Source organism: Apodemus sylvaticus, chromosome 8 (genome assembly GCF_947179515.1).
Source record: "Apodemus sylvaticus chromosome 8, mApoSyl1.1, whole genome shotgun sequence".
Classification (NCBI taxonomy): Eukaryota; Metazoa; Chordata; class Mammalia; order Rodentia; family Muridae; genus Apodemus; species Apodemus sylvaticus.
Window position 1 is genome coordinate 85,065,400 of NC_067479.1, and position 23,860 is coordinate 85,089,259.

General features: G+C 40.1%; 1 protein-coding gene and 1 long non-coding RNA gene across 2 annotated transcripts in view; both read left to right on the forward strand.

Annotated features, from left to right (window-relative positions):
- The first annotated feature begins 72 nt into the window (after nt 1-72).
- Adk (adenosine kinase) overlaps nt 73-23,860 on the forward strand; it is a 400,912-nt gene continuing 377,124 nt past the window's right edge. Inside the window, exon 1 of the mRNA XM_052189863.1 lies at nt 73-186. Within this exon, the coding sequence (XP_052045823.1) occupies nt 125-186 (62 nt within the window). The 5' untranslated portion in view covers nt 73-124. The remainder of the gene's footprint in view (nt 187-23,860) is intronic.
- On the forward strand, nt 196-1,331 carry LOC127690503 (uncharacterized). The gene is made up of 2 exons (XR_007979155.1): nt 196-683; nt 1,169-1,331. It is a non-coding gene; the product is annotated as an uncharacterized LOC127690503 (long non-coding RNA).

A 23,860-nucleotide genomic window follows, 5' to 3' on the forward strand; every position in this document is an offset into this window, starting at 1 on the left:
ACGGATTGGGCGGAGTTCAGAGAGGCGGGGCTTAGTGGAAAGGGGCGGTGACGACCCTGGGGGCGGGGCCCCGGGCTGAGGGGCGGGACGCGCGGCAGAGCCAAACTACGGTGAGCGTGCGAAGATGGCAGCTGCGGACGAGCCGAAGCCCAAAAAGCTCAAGGTGGAAGCGCCACAAGCGCTGAGGTGAGAGCTGCCCTACGTGGGGGAGGAGGGAGACGGCGCTTGCAGCGAGCCAAGGCCCATGTGGGCTGGCGCCGCTGGATGGTGGCCGCGTTCGTGGGGCCAACGCGCAGGATCTGCAAGCTCGGGGAGTTGCCCGCGTGGCTGCTGTTTCCCTCAGTGCCCTCTTGTTCTGGACTCTGCTCAGGTGCATTCTTGGCCCCGGCAGCCATTGGCCAATCAGAGCTGCTGGCCCGGGGGCTGAGCCTTCCTCTGGCGCCACGTGCTAGTCCTAGCGGGCCGCGCTACCGCGACCCCAAAGGACCTCTCTGAAGCTGCATCCTTCCTAGGGTATTTAGCGGGAAGGCTCCCAGCGCCTCCTGGACCCTGGTAAAAGACAACATTCTTGGAATTTTTCAGAAGGCGTTGCAGAAGAGTGTTTGGACGTTTCCATCAGCTCTCTGAAATCATCTTTGGAGACCCCATACCAGGGACCCCCAAGTCACCTCAGAGGCTAATTGGTTAGGAAAGTTTTTTTTCTTTGCATATTTGGCTGGAGCAAAGAGCTCTCTCTCCCAACACCTGATGCACAAGTAATCGACGTTGCAACTTTCACTTATAAAAAGCCGTTTGTTAAAAAAATTTTTCTTCCTAATAAGTATAAAGTCCAGTGCACTCAGTGTCTGATGACTTTGAAGTGCTCATTGGAAGGCAGTGATTTTGCTATCTAAAAATAGACGCATCAAACTGATTTAAAACCGTGGGGATATTACTCATTATACAAGACAAATTCCATTTATTTCAACATATCTTTTCCATGGTCAAAAGGAAATTCACAACTGAAAAGGAAAGGTTAGTTGGGTGTCCCAAATCATGTTCTTAGTGGAATGGGTGATGACTAAATTCCTTTTAGTGGCTTTAGTGTATGCCTAGTTATTGTGCATGTTTGATACTACAAATGTAAAACATTAAAAAAAAACTGAGAATGTTTTATTTTAAATTGTAGATTATCTGAGCCGGTGGGATGGCTCAGCAGATAAAGGCATTGCTGCCAAGTCGGATGAGTTCAGTCAGATTCCCGGACCCATGTGGTGGACGGAGCGAACCTACTCTGTTCTTCTGTTGTCCTCTGGTCCCGCCCCACTAAATAAACAGATACTGTCTCCTTAGATTTTCTTTTAATAAAAACAATACTTTATATATAACGATGATCCATTTTAACAGCACTTACCATTTGAAGTAATGACATAAAGAAACCTAAGGCAGAAAGTAAGGCAGGGATTAATCATATTTTATAGGTAAGGATATTGAAGCTCAGATATAACATTTAAGGAAGGAAATTTCGAGCCTAGGGCATCAGAATTCAAGTTTGGTTCTTGTGTGTTTACACAACATCAAAGACATGCTTCAGTTTGCTTATATAGCTTTAAAAATGACCCATGGTAATGTTTAACACTTAGATACGTATATGCCAGGTGCTGTTTCTGCATTCTACATATTTTAACTCAAATCTATAATAACCTGATAAGACCATTCCTATAATTACATCAATTTTACCAAAAATGAAACAGCCACATATCTGTCTATTTAAAATTGTAAATAATTTAGACGAATAAAATTCACTTTCCATAATGCTAACCTACTGCTTTCTGTACAGGTGAAGTTAAAAGATTAATTATTTTGACTATGGGGACAAAGCTCTTTAATTTTATGCAGAGACCTTTGAGTTGACTGTTCTTCCATTTATTAGTTTTACTTTCAACATTGCTGAATGATAATGCATTTAGGCTGAATTACTCTGATTTTCCTGGCAGTTAAGAGATTTCTACCAATTTTGTTTAACTGTTAAAGAAAACAGCATAAATTGTAAGCAAAGTTTGATGTATAGAATCAGTCAGTGGAGGACACTTGTAAGTTAATAAAAATGACTTATAGATGTTAGGAAAAGGATTTAGGAATTTGTGAGTTGTCAGTTATCTTTAGGAAAATAGTTCTTATGTCTATTTATGTGTATATGTGTGTGTTGGTGTGAATGTGCGTCACTTGTATGCCTGAAGAGGGCTTTGGATGCACTGGATCTAAAGAGATGTGGGTGCTGGGAACCAAATTCAGCATTTCTGGAAGAGCAGTTTGCTCTTAACCATTGAGCCATCCTTCCAGCCTAGGAAGTGATTTGTAACTAGGGGGAATTTTATCTTCGAAGAAACATTTGGCAAAACTTGGTGCTAAGTTTTGGTGAAGTAGGGGAGTGAAGCTTAAAGATGCTGCTCTAGAGCTGGTAAGATGGCTCAGAGAGTGAAAGTGCTTGCCACCAAGCCTGACGACCTGTGCTAATCCAGATCCAGGACCCACGTGCTGCTTTCAATAGGAATGGCCCCCAGACACGTGTGTGTTTGAATGCGTGGCCCATAGGGAGTGGTGCTATTAGGAGGTATGACTTGTTGAAATAGGTGTGGCTTTGATGGAGGAACTGTGTCACTACGGGGGTGAGCTCAAAGTAGGCGTAGTGCAGTAGTATTCTTCTGTCACCTATGGATCAAGAATAGGACTCTTGGCTTCTTCTCCAGCACCATGCCTGCCTGCACACCAGCATGCTTTCCACCACGACGATAATGGGCTAAACCTCTGAAAGCCAGCCCCAGTTAAATATTTTCCTCTATAAGAGTTGTCTTAGTCATAGTATCTTTTCACAGCAATAAAACCCTTGCTAAGACAGCCCATTTGGTATGCACTCCTTCACGTACACAGACAATAAACAAACGACTAAATGTAATTTAAAACAAGCAAAAAGCTGGCATGGTGGCACAGGTCTTTAATCCCTGCAGTCTGGAGGCAGAGGCAGGTTCGGGTCAACCAAGGTTATAGAGTGAGTTCCTTTGTAAACCACCACATCTGACAGCTGTAGAGATTTCCTTGTTTTGTCCCCCATCATGATACTCCCACTAATGTATAATGGTGTTTCTGAGCATCTTAACAGTACAGAAGACATCCGTCTATGATGGGGATTGTCAAGCTAACATTATCAGTATTGTTGAGAGTGAGAAACTGCTCTGGGGGCTCCCATCTGACAAGAGTTTGTGTCTTACGGTTTGTTAGGCTGATTGCTTTTCAGGGCCTAGACGTTGCTAAAATTTCAAAGAACGAGATTGTAACATGTGTTCAGGTGGATTTGAGGAGAAAGAAACTGAGTGTCAGACATTTACACAAGGACTATTCAGTTTTCTTTTCTCTCCTTTGGAAATATTATCCAAGCTTCACTGCTTCAGCGGTCACCTCTAAGAAGGCACAGCACCTTCCAAGTAGTGTTGAACACATGCCCAGTCTGTTCCTTTGGTCTGTCTTTCAAGTATGCGCTATTTTAGGCATGGTGCTAGGAACTGGGTATGAAGAAAGAAAAAGGTAAGATCCAGGTGCTATTCTTCTGCGGCGAACTAAATTGCACTTGTGAAAAATGAAACTTGGGCATGATTAAGCTGACTAGAAGTTAGCCAGATGGGAAGTAAGGAACCCACCGTTACAGGGAAATTATTCTGAAGGCAGGCCTCTGTTGGGGACGGCCTGGCCTGACTGGAGTAGAAGGTAATATGTGTCTAGGCTGCATTTTGGGCATTTTCATGTGTGAGACCTCTGTATTCTCGGGTCTCACAATCTCATGTACCCCAGGTTAACCTTGAGCTTGATTTGGAACCAAGAATGACCTCGAACTTCTGGTCTTCCTCCTTTTACCTCAACAGTGCTGGGATTTACAGGCTGTTATTGTGTACAGAAGCTAGTTTTAACTCTTGAGTTTCTCTAAGTTTGCTGATCTTTAAGATCACATATGCAAGCAAATCCATCTCTTGTCCTAAATCTTGGCCTTCTCCAGTGGTTCTCATATCAGTTAGTAGCACTACTAACCTCCTTTTGTCTGAAGTTTAGACTTTACCTTGGCTTAGATTTCTTCTTAGCTTTCTAAGTAGATTCTGTGCCTCCAATTTCAAGTTCTGCCTTATCTACTGTAGACACAGCACTATTTAATCATTAGAGTAAACACTTCTTGAAAGCTCTGAACTTGGTATTAGGAAAGATTGAATCCTAAAAGCGAACTATTGTGATTCTTTCTGACATAAATGATCAAAGATTGTCCAGAAGGTATGGGGAGGATGTATCAGTTGGTAAAACATTTACCTTGTAAGCAGGTGGATCTGGGTTTGATGCCCAGAACACATGTAGAAATGCCATGTAGTGGTGCACTTCCATTCAAAAGCAGCACTGGGAAGGTGAAGACAGAGTCTGTAGGCTGATTGGCAAGCTGTAGGCCAATGAGAGATGGTGTGTCAAAGGAGCTTGACTACATTCCCAAGGATGATACCTAAGGATGTCTTCTGGCCTCTATAGGTACACTGAACTGAACACATACACATACACACACACTAAAAAAGGTTGTTTAAGGAACATATTTTTACCCTTCACCCTTTTAAACCCTACCAAACCCTATACCTTTATTAATATGGCCTAAAGGGTCATATCTTTTATTACTTAAAAGGAAACAGCAGTTTCTAACCCGCAAACACTGAGCTTTTCCCAAATACTGGTTCCTAAGCATTTCACTCACACACTTCTGTTTTTCTTTTCCTCATCCCCTACGTCACAGTACATCCTGTGTCTTAAAATTGCATCATAATCCAAAATAAGTCACAGGTAATCAGAGAAGAACTTTAGTGATGTCTTATAAAACCCATTTTCCCCCTTTGGAAAACTCTCTAAAAGATAATCTTAATACAGTGAGCACGTGGTTCCTATAGTGGTCTGCAAAGAGGATTAAATGAGGAAAATACATTCAGACCAAAAAAGTCTCTAGTGTATTGTGCCATGTCTGGTCATTATAACTAGTCAATAAAAATCTGTTGTTGTTTGGAGTAGGACTGATAAGTACCCTTCACCCTTTTAAACCCTACCAAACCCTATACCTTTATTAATATGGCCTAAAGTCAAGTTTGCCAGTTCTAGCTACAAACTTTTCCCTTATATTTACAGTTTAATCCTTTAGGCTTTAGGCTATGAAGGAATAGAAAACAAATTTTTCCAGAGACAGCTTGCATAAGGTCTTTTTCTGGTTTTTAAGTACAGTAAATGTTGTAGGAGTGAGGGAAGGAGGGAGAGAGGGAGGGACAAACTAAGTTGTGTGACTAGTCCCAGGTATCCAGGGATAGGCCTGGAAATGCTTGAGCTCAAGGAAAATGGAAAGGGCTCTAGCAAAAGACTGGCATTAAAACTGGTAAGCTTGAACCATCCTGGAATAAGACTCTATTTTCCTTTTTTGATTAAAAACCTGTCTCTGTGCAGAATGCTCATAATCAGTGTGTGTGTGTGTGTGTGTGTGTGTATGTGTGAAGGAAACAGTTATAATGAGTGTTCTAGTCAGGGTGGAAAATAGTGGGTAAGGTTGTGGTTTCTGGAATCAAGATATTTGGTGAGATTCCTGCTCCTAATAGATGATCATCTTGGGAAGATTGTTTACTTGCTTTGTGCATCTCTTTTCTCACTTCTAAATGGATTTAGTAAGAGTATCTACTTCATACGATTGTTAGGTATGAAGAAAGTAAATATAAAACATAGTAAATGTTGAATAAATCTAAAATGTTGAATAGCCGCTAGTATCATCATGCTTTTCTTGTGATGATGTCCTACTCAACTCCAAATTCTTCACCAGTAAATTTTAAAAAGAAACAGAAATAGCAAGAGGTAGGTTTGGTGGTATATACAAGTCCTAACAGCACAAGAGAGTCTGAGGCAGGAGGATTATAAGTCTGGGCCAGCCTAGGTAATTTAGTAAATTTGGTCGGGGGGGGGGGGGGGGGAGGGTTCTGTGCCATAGAACCCTTAAAAAACAAACAGGCCCCCTAAAATTAAAAAAGGTCAACGTCTCCAACGATAATGATGAGGATGAAATGCAGAGTTATACTGTGGGTTTAGGAACATGGTGGGAATACCATGGCCGGACATCCGGAGCCAGATACCCTGGGTGAAACGAGGACCCGGGTTTGGTTGTCTGAGAGAAGGCTGAGCTCGTCTGCTCTCCACTATTGCTGTATAAAGCTGTGGACCTGAAGTGAAGACAGAAGTGGCCCTACTGCCAGATGGCTCGGCATCAGGAACTGTAAGTTCCCTTACTGTCACCTACTACAAGAGTACTGAGCTTGGAGGTCATGGGCTCTGTAACTATGGTCACCTGCCTCACAGTTACCAGGAGAAGAAGGAGAAAGCCTGAAATCGTGGAAAGAAGGAAGACCCTTAGAAAATAGGTACAGTCACTGGGAGACAAACTCACTGAGAATCTAATGGGAATATTAGAATGATTTCAAAATGACTATTTTAAAGATCTATTGAAACAGAAGTGGTCATCAGAAACCAAACCAGATGTTATGAATCGAAGTATGTAAACATGAAATGAATGGGTTTAGAGATGGAGTTCTTTAGAACTAAACCCACACATGGAGAATAGATTCAGAAGAGATGGTTTTGAAAGGAAAACGAATGAATTGGAGCACAGTATTGGAGTGGTGGTGTAGCTCAGTAATAAAGAGCTGTGCCTGGGGCACGGATTCAGGATGGTTCTGGGTTTATTTCCAGCTTGATAAAATGAGAGGTGACAGAGGAGGCTTGGGAGTGAAGTAGGAGTATCAAGACACTGAATGTGATGCTGCACACCTTTCATCCCAGCAGGGGTGGAACCAGACCGAGGCAGGTGGACCGCTGGGATTTCAAGGCCAGGCTGGTTTATGTAGCACTGGGCCAGCCAAGGGTACTTAGTGAGACCCTGTCTTGTCTTGTCTTTTGTTTTCTTTTCTCTTCTTTTCTTCCTTCCTTCCTTCCTTCCTTCCTTCCTTCCTTCCTTCCTTCCTTCCTTCCTTCCTTCCTTCCTCTTTTTGAATAACCAAGCAAAAAAAGAATTCAAGGTGATCCTAGGCTAAATGATAGACTGTCTTAAACAAGATTTACAGAAAAAAAATCAATGAAAGACAAGATAAAAAAAAAGAAGTATTAGAATAGGAATATAAATAGGAAAGGTACCAATTTATATGTATTGGAAGTCCAAAAAGGTGATATGAAGGGTGGCAAAGTGTTTGGAATGTATTGACTTTTAAGAAAAGCCAAATTCCTCTGGTTGAAAGGGTATTCATTTTGCTAGTATGGCAGAGACAGAAACCAAACAAACAAGCAAAAATCCCCAAACCTCAAAACCAAAAAACACACTAAGAATATAGATATGTTCAATTCTAATTATATTAACTTGTATAAAAAAGTGGAATATTAGTAATTAATTGTGATACCTGGGTAGTGGTGTGGCACTCTAGTCCAACCCTTACCTGAAGGGTTTAGGCATAAGAATCACTTGAGTACAGGTGTTGGGGCTAGCCTGGACAACATAATGAGCCCCTCTCACCTGCACAGGAGCTCTCTGGATTTGCAAAAGAAAGACACACACACACACACACACACACACACAAAAGCTTAATTTTGATACATGTGACTAGCTTAATTGCTGGGCATTTCTAATCCTTACTGCTGCTAGCAAACACTCCCCTCTGATACTCCTGAGTTAACATCTTTTAAAATCTATATTTCATCTCTGCTACCCCAAACACAATTGGGGAAGTGGCCCATGTGGCCATTTTTCCTGATTCTTACACGTCAGCAGGCCTTTAGGTCTAGTCTTTCTTCTTCCCCATCATGGCCATCTCTGCTTCCTTCTTCTCCTGGTTCCTAGTCCATGCCAATCTCAAAGTCCCTCCTCAGTCTATCTGCCTAGCCATTGGCCATTGGCTCTTTATTGATCTATCAAAAACCAATTGAAACCAATTGGGGACAAGAACCTTCAGTGTTTGGATGCACAGATTCCCCATTTTGGGGGGCCAGATTAATTCAAAGCATTAGAACCAATCTCCAATAAAAATAGTTATATTTAAGTAAAAGAATTGTGAGGTTGTTGGATTGGTTGTTGGATTGCTTGTGTGTTAATTTCTCTAAAGGAACAGAAATGATAGAATGAAAAAAAAATACATAAAATGTTAAAGCCAGGCAGTCCAACAGTGGATCTTTACTGAAGGAAAGATCAAGGTTCTCGTAGTTGTTTACTTCACAGGGCTAGGTGATGTCTTAGAAGTCCCAATCTGGTGTTGGAGTCCCAAGGAAATCCTGGGACAGTCTTTTATCCCTGTCACAATCCAGAAAAACTAGATTTAAACACCCGTTTGGGATTGGCTCTGGAACAAGACAATTGAACTTGCCAACAAGAGTGAAGGCAAACAGGCAAAAACAAAGGCTTCCTTTGTCCATGGTCTTTTATACAGCCTGTAGGAGTGGCATGGCTTTCTCATAGGTCTTTCCACCTCAAATGATCCAATCAAGAAAATTCTTCACAGATTGCCCAGCTGCTTAGGTTTTAGTTGATTCCAGATACAGTCAGCTTGATAGCCAAGATGAGCCATCAAACATGGTGGTGATTGAATTTAACCTGGAGAATTTGATGTTCACTAAATATGTATTTGGCCAGGTGCTGAATGGCTAACTATCACCATTGGTATACCATACTGGCGGCAAAATATATCTGAAACAAAATAATTTTTATGAATGTATTGTAGGCTCTAATCTTTTGAATCATATTTCTGAAATCCCAAAGCTCTGGAAACTGGCAGAAAATCATAAAGTTGCATGTCTTAGTTAGGGTTACCATTGATGTAATGAAACTTATTGAGAAGAAGGAAAGAGTTTATTTTGGTTATGCTTCTATATCACTGTACATTATTGAAGGAAGTCAGGGCAGGAACTCAAACCTGGCGGGAATCTGGAGACGAGCTGATACGGAGGCCAGGGAGGAGAGGTGTCTGCTGACTTGCTCTCATGGCTTGCTCAGCTTGCTTCCTTATAGAACCTAGGACTACCAACCCAGGGGTGGCACCACTCACAGTGGTCCAGGCCCTACCCCATCATCAGTCGATAATTAAGAAAATGCCCACAGATTGATCTTATGGAGGCATTATCTTAAGTGAGCCTCTCTCCTTCCTGATGACTTCAGCTTGTGTTGATATTAAAATAGCCAATGCATTAGAAATGAATCAATTTAGCAGTGAAACTAATATCAAACTCTCTGTAATAGGTATCTGAGGCAAATGTATACTTTTTAGTTTGTAACTGTCAGAAGTATCTGTTAAATGGCACACTAATACGTGAATCCTAGGGCATTTTATAAAATGTGTTCCTGTCAGCCTTCCTAAGATCTGTAACATTCTGAATTCTAAACACACTGGTTTTCTGGATTTAAGAAAGGAAGAGTGAATAGTCAGTTGTGGAGTGTTTCAATTTCTGCAGGTTCAATGATTTTTTTTTTTTTAATAAGTTAGTTGCTATTTTGTTTCCTGTAACCAAAGCTAGACTTGAACTTACTATGTAGTCAAGGATGAGCTCTTTAGAATTTGATTCATGTCATGGCAAGATGGCCTCCTCCACCTGAGTACATTTATGTGTCCACTTCATGACAGGAGACTAGACCTGGGAAAACCTCCAAAGTAGTGTGTGTGTGTGTGTGTGTGTGTGTGTGTGTAACAAAAAGAAATACCACTAATTAGCAAACCAGAACACCATTAACAAATATAGGAAATAGCAAACACCCTTTCTGTAATAATTTGAAGTGTAATAGAAATGGCCTCATCTTACCATTAAAAAGATGTAGACTAATGGATTGGATTGAAAAGAAGGAACCAAGTAGATGTTGTCTTCAAGGGAAAAGACAGCTAGCAAAGACATAAAAAAACTAAATATCAAAGAATGGAAAAAAACCTCTCAAGCAAATGGAAGCTGTAAAAAAGCAGACATAGCTGTCCTTACATTTGCTAAAGTAAACTTTAAGCCAGACTAATTAGAGAGATAAAGGGGGACACTGCATATTAATAAAGGCAACACTTTATCAAGAAGATATAACACTTGTAAATATTTGGTTATCCTTGGATACACTCTTACTTCCTCCCACAGACCATCTGGGTGCGTGTGGGAGTTAGTGGTGCTAGTGTGTGTGGGGAGCCAGTCAGTGGAGGTGGTGTTCATATATGCGGAGGAAGCAGGGCTTAGTCCTAAGTGAGCCAGTGTAGTCACTGCTACCAGGACCTTGTCAAGAATATAGTGAAGTGTGATCCTCATAGCAAGAGAAAAACTTTATATAGTATAGCATATAAAGAAAATACTTAAGACAGCCCTGCAGATCAGTCAATCCAACAAAACCTCATTCTTCAAGGTCCAGTATCTATAACTTTTCTACTTCGCTTGCACAGGGCTCCTCTGGTGTTCGCACTTTGTACCTTGCTTTATTGCTGTGTGCAGTATCTATGTGTTTTATTTTACCCAGTGCTGCTTGGAGTCAGCAGACTAGATAAGCAGCTCTTAGCCCTCCTAACTGCTCCTTTCTCTACAGTTTAGCTAGATGTGGTTTTTGTTGAATTAATGAGTTCTTAAAATGTCTTTAATCCCTCCTCCCCTTGTGTGTGTAGATGTCAGAGGACAAGTTTTAGGAATTGGTTCTATTATTTTGGTTGCAGATACTGAGCTCAGGGTTAGCCAGGGCTATCTACTGATAACCTATAAACAAATAATTAAATAAAAACAACATTTAAGCTTTTGTTTGTAGCATTTGATGACAGAGAATGGATTTTTGTATTAGTTTCAAGTTCTTACCTCTTTGGCAGTAGATAGAACCTTAAAATACTTCATGGTTCCATGACCTTTTACCTTCTTTGCTACATGGAATAAACTGATGTACAAAGTCAGTCTGATACTAGAAGGCATTTTAGCTAAGAAATTCATTTCTAGATTGAATTCCTTGTTTGTTTTGAGACTAATGAGCTGTTGACTGCATTTGTCCATGGAGAAAATTCCCTCCACACATACTTGTGTCTCCTGGATAGACTTTATTAAAGTCCAATGGCTGACCGTCTGTCCGTCCATCCATCCGTCTGTCCTTCCTTTTCTTTTCTTTTCTTTTCTTTTCTTTTCTTTTCTTTTCTTTTCTTTTCTTTTCTTTTCTTTTCTTTTCTCTTCTTTTCTCTTCTTTCCCTTTCTTTCTTTCTTTCTTTCTTTCTTTCTTTCTTTCTTTCTTTCTTTCTTTCTTTCTTTCTTTCTTTTCTTTTCTTTTCTTTCTCTCTCTCTTTCTCTTTTTCTTTCTCTCTTTTTCTTTCTTTCTTTCTTTCTTTCTTTCTTTCTTTCTTTCTTTCTTTCTCTCTTTCTCTCTTTCTCTCTTTCTCTCTTTCTCTCTTTCTCTTTCTTTCTCTTTCTCTTTGTTTCTTAAATATGTTAGAGTTGCTCGTTTGGTAGAGGAGTGGTTTTCTGAATGACTTTACATACAGTATTTTAGTTATCTAAATGGTGAATCTGTGTCCCTCGGTTAGCAGGTCCTTCCTTGGTGAAGCTGTTTGGAGTGTAATGAGAGTCCCACATCAGCTAGGGTCAGTGACACAGCCCTAGATTTCCAGGGCACTGTGTAACACAGCATGCTGGCAGCTGGGGAGCCATGGTTGCCATCGTTGGCCTTAAGTATTTGAATTTTAAAAAGTGTTTCAGTCTAATAACTTGCCCAGAAGGTGTCACTTACAAATAGAATATTGTAGAGGGATTAATACAGATGCCTAAAGTTTTCTCAAATTTCTTTAAGCTTGATATATATAAATAAACATTTCATTCCCTGAGCCCCAGAGCTGGGCTAAACAACCATTGCATTGAAATACAAGAAAATTATCTCTTTGACAAATAAACAGTGCTCATGTCCTGTCTTTGAAGTTAACCACATTAGAGATTTGAACACATTCTTGGCTTAGAGCCATGATCGAAGAAGTCTTAAGTCTTTTAAAAACAGTTTTCAAGATTGTTTCTTCTCAGCACAGCTGAGATTTTACCAATTTTAGTTCTTAGTATGTTGAAGTTTAGGCTGTTATGTCATAAAGGTAAGGCAGCCTTCTACTTTGACTCTGTTTTGACATACAATGAACTGGTTAGTGTATTTTTAGTTTGGGATAGCATGTTAAGGCTCATTAAAGCATACATTAACAAATTCCACTTGGACTTGTCTGTTACTTAACCCTCTTGTATATGTATATAATTGGACTGTTTAGATTTGAGCTGCTATCATAAAGCACAGGCTTATTATTATATCCAGTAAGTACTAAATGTTTAGAATCAAATAGTATTTTAAGTAACACAAAGGAAATGATTTGTCTTTTTTTTTTTTTAAATGGGTGGATAGAAGAATAGGTTTTCTAGATGAAACAGTGAACGGACTTTGGATGAGTTCATTGCTGTTTGACTATCCTAAGGATTTCCTTTCTCTTCCTAATTAAGTTTTACAGAGAGAGAGAGAGAGAGAGAGAGAGAGAGAGAGAGAGAGTGTGTGTGTGTGTGTGTGTGAGAGAGAGAGAGAGAGAGAGAGAGAGAGAGAGAGAGAGAGATTGAGAGATTGAGATTGTGTGTGTCAGGATGCTTGCACGCCATAGCATGTGTGTATGTGTGTGGAGGTTAGAGGATAACTTGTGGGAATCAGTTCTCTCCTATTGTATGGGTCCAGGGATTGGGCACTACCTGGTTTTTTGCTTTTTGTTTTTTGAGACAGGGTAGTCTTGAGCTTCCAGTGTGGCCCAGGTTGGCTTTGAATTTGCAGGGCTTCTCCTTCCTCAGCCTCCCGGGTGCTGGATGTCGGGAGCTAGATGCCACCACCCTAGCTAAAGGATGCTTTGTAGAGAAGTAGGTTTCTGTGCTTACAGACAGGGATCTGTACGCCATCATTCCTTTCCCTGACAGTGCAGTATCCCTTCACACACACCTGACCCTGTTGACCATAGTTCTTGCCTGCATTCTGGAGAAGACTTGATGGCATCTTGTAAATAGCAAGTCAGAAGTGGAGTTATTTTACTGTTTCCTTCTTGGCCATTATCTTACCTTTTTAAAAATTCTTATTCAGACAAGAGTCCTTACTGTGTTTCCCTGGCTTGCCTGTAAGTTCTTAGGAGACCAGGTTGGCTTTGAATTTATAGTCTCTCTAACACTTCCTCCCAAATGCTGGGAAGAAGCTACATGCCTTTCTTTGGGCATGATGTTGTTGCTTCTTTAAATTAGATTAATACAGATTCTCTCAGCCTTATTCCCCAAGGACTGCTTGGAAAGGCTGGAAGGACTGGGATTTGGGAGAAGACTAGGGAGAGAGCTGAGTTCCTAGGGCCTCCCTGCTGGTATTTCCTGCAAATCTTGGCTTTGGTTGTGAAAGCGATCACAGACCTCAGGATGAGCCAGATAAGTTTGGAAACGGTGATTCTGACTTGCATATAGTTTTATTGGAAACTCACCAGACATGTTTTAGACTCCATATTGTTAGTGCTTGGTGAGGTACTTACAAAGATGGAGTCTAGTATTTGTTTTCACACTGTTGTGAGAATTGAAGTCCAAAGAGGTTAATTTATTTCTCTAGGGAAAAATGGCTAGTTTAATAGTTATTAAATATCAGAGGTGAGATTTGGTCCTACAACTTTTAACTGCCCATTGTAATAATACTCTGAAACAAATGAAGCATTGGCTTTGTTTGGCTTTTGTTTTAGATGAAAATAACATGTTTAAAGAAACTGATAATGACTTTGTTTACATTTTCTTATTAATATTTCTGACATCATCTAAGCTGTCCTTAGTTGAGGAATAAATCAAAGGTCAAGCTCTCCTTCGTGCAAGCCAGGTCTACAGATTGAACTCCAGGACACCCAAGGCTACACAGAGAAACTGTCTGGAGGTTCCCCCCCCCCAAAAAAAAACAAACAAAACCCAAACAAACATACAAACATAAAAGACTTCATAGTGGGGCTCACCTCACTCTCGGGGGGTGGGGTGGGGGGGATGGGGGTGGGAGTGGGGGTGGGGGGGTGAGGCCTGACTCACCCTTCTGCTGTTTATATTACAGCACAGAGCTACAAACTGGAAGCTGGTAAAGGGAATTCTGTTTGCAGTAGGCACACTATTTAAAATGTGTGATTTGTAATCAGCTTTAATCTTTTGACTTTCTAGTTTTCTCTTACTCGAGAAGTTTAAATTATTTGACTAATTTGTTTTTGTTTTACATTTAAATATATGTACCCCTCTGTGCCACATTTCATGTTTGCTGAGGTCACAAGACAACTTGATGGAAATTGGTTCTTCTTCCTTCTAGGTCCTGGGGATTGAACCCAGTTACGATGCTTGGCACATGCCTTCATCTGCTGAACCATCTCAGCTCTGCAGATGTAGTGTTTCTACCCAGGAATAAATATTCTCCCTGGCAATCACTTAATGGTGTGTTTCACTGATGGCTTAACTCACTGAGTTTGAATTTTAAGCAGCTTGTACTTTCTTTCTTTTTTATTAGATATATTCTTTATTTACATTTCAAATGTTGTCCCCCTTCCCGGTTCCCCTCCCCCCCCCCCAATCCCCTAACCCATCCCTCTTCCTCCTGCTCACCAATTTACCCACTCCCGCTTCCCTGTCCTGGCATTCCCCTACACTGGAGCATCTAGCCTTCTCAGCACCAAGGGCCTCTCTTCCCTTTGATGTCTGCTGCATATGCATCTGAAGCCATGGGCCCCTCTATGTGTACTCTTTGGTTGGTGGTTTGGTCCTTGGAAGCTCTGGGAGTGCTGGGTGTTTCCAATTGTTCTGTTATGGCTCTGCAAGCACCTTCAACTCCTAGGGGCATTTCTCTAGCTCCTCCCATGCTTCCAATCAGATCCCTACAGATTAAGGCTGGTCTTCAAAACCAACACAAAGCCCACATACACATGGAAGCTGAACAGTGCTCCACTCAGTCAAGGAAGAAATAAGGAAAGAAATCAAAGAATTTTTACAATTTAATGAAAATGAAGGCACAACATACCCAAACTTATGGGACACAATGAAAGCAGTGCTAAGAGGAAAACTCATAGCTCTGCGTGCCTACAAAAGAAAAAAACAAAACAAAACAAAATAAAAACCTGGAGAGAGCGTACACTAGCACACCTAAAAGCTCTAGAGCAGCTTGTATTTTCTAATAACTTGGAAAAGCCAATGTTGCTTGTGCTTTCTAGTTAAAATGTCCCAGGTAAGAGAATGATTTTTGATGAGTTTAAGTTTTTTTCAGAGATTTTTTACGTTTCCTTGATTCTAATAATTTGAGTGTTATCTTTATTTCATATTATTCGTTGTTAAAATAATGTGGGATGGAGGCTCAGCTCTTTCAGAGGACCCTAGTTTGGTTGCCAGCACCTGCATCAAGTGCCCCTTGTAGCCTCCGTGGGCATCAGCAAATACATATATACACATGTGGGCGGGCTTTTAATTGCATACATAAAACATAAAATAAAACCTTTACAGGATCAGAATGCAGAAACTCTAATTCAGAGTGTTTAAACCTTGTTCCTATGATCATACATTGTTTCAGGACTAGGACTTAACTGTCAGCATGTCTTATTATACTGTTTTTATCAATTATTTTTAATTTTGAGATCTAAAACAACAGTCAACAGTGATATATAGGATTAAAACATTAAACAGACTTTTGCTTTAGCCAGTATTCCTGTCTTACACAGGGAACAATTACTAGTAATCTTCTAAGAAGCCGATAATCTGTTAATACTGTTAATAATTTAAAATCCTATCAAAACAGCAAAGATGAAAAATCTTTTGCTTTAGAAATGACCCACTGTAACGAATAGCCTTGAGCCATGGGCTGTTAAAAGAAAAAAAAAGTTCAACGTTGCAGCTTCTGTATTGGTGAATCCCTAGCACTCAGCAAACTGAGGCAGGAGGATTGAATTTTTAAATACATAGTAACACCTGTCCTAAACAAACAAACAAACAGGACAGGTGACGTGGCTCAGCAGGTGAAGGTGCCTGCTGCTAAGCTTGATGACCTGAGTTCATTCTCCAGGACCCACATGGTGGACAGAGAGCACCTGCGAGTTCATACACATAATAAATGCAAAAGATTGAAGAGAAAGAAAAAGTAGTGCTGGTAGCGATAGATTGTTCCTACTTTTAACCCAGCAGTCAGGACACAGAAGTAAGATCTTTATGAGCTGAGACCAGGGCAGGTAAGGCTACATAGTGTTTCAAAATACAATAAAACAAAACAATAAAACAATAAAAAAACAAATAAAAAGTAACCTGTATAAAGAATTGTTAAAATTTCAGGTAGCTTATTTAAAAGTTTTTTTTTTTATGTATATGAGTGTTTTGCCTGTGCATTTCTGCATGCCTCTTGTGGGTATTGGTGCTCACAGAGGTCAGAAGAAAGCATTGGGTACCCTAGAACTGGAGTTACAGATGGCCGTGAGCCATAGTGTGGGTGCTGGGAATTGAACCTAGGTCCTCTGGAAGAACATCCAGTGCTCTTAAATGCTAAGCCATCTCTTCAGCGATTTCCAGGTAGTTTATTTATTTATTTTTAAAGATTTATTTATTTTTACATGTAAGTACACCGTAGCTGTCTTCAGACACTCCAGAGGAGGGAGTCAGATCCCATGACAGATGGTTGTGAGCCACCATGTGGTTGCTGAGATTTGAACTTAGGACCTTCAGAAGAGCAGTTGGTGAGTGCTCTTAACCGCTGAGCCATCTCTCCAGCCCCCAGGTAGTTTATTTTTAAAAGTATGATTGTAAAATCTCTTTAAATAGCATTTAAAATATCCTAAAATTTCATTTTTATCCTGCTTCATAAACATAGGAAAAAAGAAATAGAAGAGGGGAAATAGATTCGTGAATGAGGAAGGGAAAGAGAAAGCAAGATACAGTTGAAAAAGAGAAACACTCTTAGTTCCTCTCAGTTATTTCTGATTCCTTTATGACCTCTTTGTAGTTTTTGTTTTTTTACATATTCTGAGATGTGTGAGTTTGTGAAAAACTTCTGGATATAAATTGTAATACATTTGGGCTATTAGCATGGTACAAAGAAAAGAGCTTTGGGTTAGGAACCGGGATATCAAGGTTTTAGAGGGGTTTGTTCTGGGTTTGTGTATCTACCTGTGAAGAAAGAATACAGACTGAAATATTTTTCAGACTAAATTGTGAATCAGTCTATTTTACATAACCAATAGCTTACACAAGAGAAGCAGGAACCTATTTGGTGGCATATTCTTATAATTCTCAGCACTAAGGAGGCTGAGCAGAGGCATCTTGGGTTTGAAGTCCGACTGATATGACTTGGTGAGGAGACCTTCCCCTGGAGGAGGAACAGAAGGGGAAGAAGGTAGACAGTATCAGTGCACTATGACTTTGTGAAACTTTCTGTTATGTATATGCCTATGCATTCACACAGGTAGCTACATTATAAAATGTAGTCTTTGCAGAGAATGCTGTCCTATTCAAGTCAGGGGCTTTTGTTACGCTCTAAGAGTTGGTGGGTATGAAATTCAGAATGAAATTCAGAAGTACTGATTTGCACAACAAGCTAAATGTCTGACACGAGTTACTTAGCCTCATAGTAAATTGACTATTCTTTTCCCCCTCCTTTTTTGAAGCAGTGTTTCTCTGTGTACTCCAGGCTGGCCTCAAGCTCTGTGGTTCAAGTTATGCTTGAACCTGTGCGCTTTTGCCTCAGTTTACCCATGGCTGGGATTGTGTATGAATGGGGTCACACTCTTCTGGTTCCTAAATTCTTGGAGGGTGGGAAAGAAAAGTTTGTTTTGTTTTGATTAAAAAAAAAATGTCATTCTGCCAGAAATGAGACTGTGGTTGAAAATTCAAAACCTGAGATCTAAGAAAAGCAACGAATGTATTTTGTATGAAGCTGTAGCTACTTAGAAAGCTGTGTGTGACTGGATTTCTGCCTCATGGGTAAAGTTGTGTGAGATTTGGGTATTTATAAAAGTCTCAGACTTGTCAGAACACCTTGAGTTTACACCAGTGAGAAGACTGTTTTTCATCTAGTATGTAATAAGCCCCAGTTGAGAAGTCAATCTGCCATGGCTTGCATTTCTGGTCTATTAAGAGGCAAATAAATAATTTGGCCCCTTTGAGCTTCTGATTTTTTTTCTTCTGTAAAGTATAAAATGTGATAATAAGACATTTTCTGCCAGGGCTGCTGTGATTGAAATGGGAAGGAACTTGCAACATACACAGCATTGTGTGTAGTATAAATTAAGGCAGCAAGTTTTACATATGTGAGGCTGCTAGAACATGCTCAAGTAGAATTGCTCCCCTTTAGACTGTTGTCCTGGTGAAACTGCATACCGAAGTGAAATTATGTATTTTTATTTAATTGGTAGAAAACAGAAAACGGGGTTGGAGAGATGGCTCAATAGTTAAGAGCATTTGCTGCCCTAGGAGAGAGCCTGAGTTCCCAGCACCTACTGGTTGGCTTATGATAGGCCTTGGCTACAGTTACAGGGATTCTTATGCCCTCCTCTGACCTCCACGGGGCACTGCATACATGTAGTGTGCTTACATAACATGTGGGCAAAATATGTAAAGTCTTTAAAATACTTTAAAAATCTTAAAACAACAACAACTACAGAAAGCATTATGGTTCAAGACTAGCAAGTGAATCGTGCTTCCTAGCTCTGCGCCCCTGGCTTTGACCCTAGTCTCCCAGTGTCCTTATCAGTGAGTTGCAGCTCCATTCTCCATATCTGGTCCTCTAGCGGATGACTCCCGGATCCAGCCGCTTCTCGTCCCTCCCTATCTTTGTGCTTCAGAGCACTTGCCTGCGGCCCCTGGGCAGCTGAACTCGGCTCCTGATATTTTGCCTTCCTGCGCTCTTCTCCACTCACTGCATATAAAGCCCGGGCAACCGTTGTAAGATCAGTTTTCCATTGTTTAAATGACAGTGGCTTCCTGTCATGTTTCTAGGCTCTTTGTATCTCATAGATCTGTGGCCAGATGATGTCCTTTTTATTTGTTTTTCTTTTCAGTGGTGGTTGATATCCTTTAGGTTTGCCCTGTATGGAATGGGCTTCTCCACGTAGGTCTTGTCACTGAGTTCTCCCTTGGTAGAGAGAGAACTTCCTTGATGGTCCAATGCAAAGGCATTCCCTGCATTGATGTCTTGGTTGTGTAATTCTCTGAATATCACCTTGGCCAGCAGAGTGACAGTCTGTGAGAGGCAGGAAGGCAGTTCAGTTCAGCACAACTAAGTAGCCCGTGTTGGTTTAAATGCCAGGAGTCTGACCTGGAGTGGTTTATTTTCGGCATATTTAAGCACAGCACAGTTTGGTGTAAACGTGTAGATTGACTACAAGGGACACTTTCCATAAAGATGGTTTATGTAGATTGACCACATGTGACACCTTCCTTATAGATAGGTTCTATAGATTGACAAGCTCTTGGCCACACAGATAGTGCAAAGGTTAACCACATCCACTCTCAGCCTCTGGATGGATAACAAGTTATGCATCCCTTCCTTTGAAGGAACAGCCCCATGTGTTTAACATATCTACTTCCCCTAATGCTTATCTGTGAGCACAAGACCCCATGTGCCTCCCATATAGCACTTCTGATCATTTGGTGGTTCTTGTTTATTACTTGGTTATTCATCTGTAACACTTTAAATGAATGTAAATTCTGCAAAAGGAGAATTGCTTATCTTTGCTGGATATCTAGTGTCTAGCACAGAGGACGAGATGACACATACATACATACATACACACATATATAAATGTATTATGTATGTGTGTGTATGTGTATTGAGGTATAGTGTATACGTGTATTAGACAAGATCTCACTGTGTAGTCCTGCCTGGCCTGAAACTTGCTACATAGACAAGGCTGGCCCTGAACTCCAGAGTTCCACATGCCTTTGCTTCTCTAGTGCTAGGATTAAAGGTGTGTACCACACTCAGTAAATATGATGAATTAATGAATGGTTGGGAAGTAGTATTGTGTACTTTTAAATAGTTTACATTGAGCACCAGGTCACTGAAAATATAACACTTGTGTGGATATGCCTGAGAGCATCTTGTTAAAATTTTTTACTAAAGTTCAGTCATCGAAGTGTTATTGTACACTTCAAAATCTCTAATGAATTGTCAGGTTCTGTTCAAAGATTATTTGAAAATGGAATATTATAATGAAATATAACCTAGGAATATTCAGATAATCAGAAATAGTCGACTTCTTGTAATATGTCTTGAGGTAGCTATATATTCCAGCATTTATTTGAATGACCCTCTCTAACTAAAACTAATGTTAAATGGTTCTTTAAAATAAAACTCAGAAGCCAGATGTGGTGGTGCATGCCTTTGGTCTTATCACTGAGGAGGCAGAGGTAAGTGGATCTCTGTGAGTTTGAGACCAGTCTAGTCTACAAAGGGAGTTCCAGGACAGCCAGGACTGTTAGAGACAACTCAGTTTGTATTGGGACAGAAGTCCATATTTCTTTTAGTAAGAACTGAAGTGAATCTGTCTGTCACATAGAGTGAACACCTTTGTGTTTCAGATAAGGAAGCTGATGATCAAACGATTTGTTGAAGGTTAGAAAGTTTTTGGGCAGGCCCACAATTAAAATTCCCATCTCCTTGGTGCTGGAAGGGTGGCTCAGTGGTTAGGACTATTCTGTTTTGTAGAGGACCCTAGATTGGCCCTCAGCTCCGAGTCAGGTTATTCACAACTGCCTGTAACTCCAGGGCATTCTGGCCTCCTCTGTACTCAGCATGCACATGCCCCTACCCCAACATACATATATCTCATTAAAAAAAAAAAAAAAACAACAACAACAACAACAGGCGAGGATGTGGAGAAAAAGGAACACTCCTCCACTGCTGGTGGGACTGTAAGATGGTACAACCACTGTGGAAATCAGTCTGGAGGTTCCTCAGAAAACTGGACATGAGACTTCCAGAGGACCCTGCTATACCTCTCCTGGGCATATACCCAAAGGATTCCCTGGCATGCAATAAAGACACATGCTCCATTATGTTCATAGCAGCCTTATTTATAATAGCCAGAAGCTGGAAAGAACCCAGATGCCCCTCAAAGGAGGAATGGATACAGAAAATGTGGTTTATTTACACAATGGAATACTACTCAGCAATTAGAAACAATGAATTCACAAAATTTCTAGGCAAATGGTTTGATCTGGAAAATATCATCCTAAGTGAGGTAACCCAATCACAAAAGAATACACATGGAATGCAATCTCTGATAAGTGGATATTAATTAGCCCAGAAGCTCTGAATACCCAAGGCACAAATTGCATAACAAATGACTCCCATTAAGAAGTATGGAGAGGGTCCCGATCCTGGAAAGGATTGATCTAGCATGGGAAGGGAATATAAAGACAGAGAAAAAGGAGGGAGGTGATTGGAGAAGGGATGGAGAGAAGAAGGTTTATGGGACATATGGGGAGGGGGGGTCCGGGAAAGGGGAAATCATTTGGAATGTAAACAAAGAAAATAGAAATAAAAATATTAAAAAAAACCCAAAAACAATAAACACAAATCATTAAAAGACAAAGAACTCCCACCCCCCACATTTCTAGCCTCCCCCTCCTTTTGGTACCCCTCCTTTTGGTACCTTATACTGTGTATGCTTTTGTTTGTTTTGAGACAGGGTCTCACTGTAACTCTGGCTGGCTTGTAGCTCACTGTATAGACCAGGTGGCTTCTGCCTCTTGTGCTAAATCATTTAATTCAGGGACACAAGATGTAAGATGCTTTCTTTTGTGAGTAAGATAAAAATTGCTTTAAAAATACAATCTTTTTTAGTATTTAGTAAGGGGATATGTGTAGGGGGTAGGTCTGCTGCATTTTTAAGTATCATGTGGGAAATAGTCCATGTCCTTGTGATGATAACTCGGCTAGTCAAGCAAAGCTCCAAAGTGGTATTTTTACTTCTAATTATTGTGAAATTGTGACAAAGTAATTAACCAAGAAAATCGTGGGTATTTTATTATTATTCCTGTACTTAAAAGTTCATGTATGGACTGGAGAGATGGCTCAGAGGTTAAGAGCACTGACTGCTGCTCTTCCAGAGGTCCTAAGTTCAATTCCCAGCAACCACATGGTGGCTCACAACCATCTGTAATGGGATCTGCTGACCTCTTCTGGTGTGTTTGAAGCCGGTGATAGTGTACTTTTGGTATTGTTAATGATGAAGTTTGTAACTGGATATAGAATATTTGTTCATGTTGGTCTACCTTTTTAATACATAACTGCTTCAAAAATGAAATTTCTGCTGCAGAAATACTCCTAAATTGCGTACAGATTATATTTAAAGTAGAAATAGTAGCATGATTAATTTTAATAAGCCCTACAATGGATGTGTGAAGATACGTATTATGCCATTTTGAAAATTTAGAACTAATTGAGGACATTTATCTTTTTTCTTTTTTTTTTTTTTTTTCTTTTGGTTTTTTTTTTTTTTTTTTTTTTTTTTTTTTTTTTTGAGACAGGGTTTCTCTGTGTAGTCCTGGCTGTCCTGGAATTCACTCTGTAGACCAGGCTGGCCTCGAACTCAGAAATCCACCTGCCTCTGCCTCCCAAGTGCTGGGATTACAGGTGTGCAGGTGTGCGCCACCACGCCCGGCTCATTTATCTTTTTTCTTAAGTTCCCTAAGTGAGAATACTTGAGGCATTGAGATTCTGTACATACCTTTATAAGCATATTCCTCTTCAGTGCATGCGGAGGTTAATGCTGGTCACTTCAGTAAGACCACATGCTGTTTTTCCTTTTTCCCTTTCACTAATTCTCAGCTTTTTAAATCAGGTTGTTAACAAGCATGACAATAAAATTTGAAAAGCTACCAAGGCAAATAAATTGTTCACTTGGTCGAAATTCATTTAAAAAAAAAAGATAATCTTACTAATAAATTATTTAAGTGAAGGTCCAGCCAGTAATCCTCTTCTCTCAAATCACACACTGCCTTTGAAGCTATTTCCAGCTTGCCATCAGTGTGTCAGTGTTGTTCTCCCATGCTCGACAATGTTAATTGTTTTGTTTATCTTTCCTTTTAAAAATGCCTTTTAACGGGGCTGGAGAGATGGTTCAGCAGTTAAGAGCACTGGCTGCTCTTCTGAAGGTTATGAGTTCAAATCCCAGCAACCACATGGTGGCTCACAATCATCTGTAATGAGATCGGATGCCCTCTTCTGAAGTGTCTGAGGACAGCTACCGTGTACATATATAAATAAATAAAAATCTTAAAACCCCCAAAAACCAGTGTTTAAAAACATGCCTTTTAACATCTAAAATTCATTTATACTAGAATATGTATTTTATAAAATGTATTTTATAAAACATTTTATAAAATGTTTTTATAGAGACTTGTTTGTAAATTATCCATTGTTTTTCAGTATATCTAATTCATGTGATAAGGTTTTCTTGTATCACCAAGGCCTTGATGATCAATATGGGGGAAGCAGATACTGTAAAGTGCAAAATAAAGCATCCAATACTAAGTAAAAAATAAATAAAATTTCTGATATGCATTAGCAAAGGCTTTCCCGAAATGTGCTCATTTCTCTTCCCACTGAAAATGTTCTGGAGTGCGTTTTCATCTTATTGAACTCATCTTATTTTTCATCTTATTGTACAGGTTGGCTGCTTTTTAAGAGCATTACTGTTATTTCTGGGCCTGGAGTATCTGTTGAAAAGATTAGTAGGTGGGTCCACACCTTTGTTCCGCTCTCTCCAGTCAGTTAGCTACTTGGGGCTCCAATGTCTGTCTGCTTTATAGCAGCCTCCCAAACTAA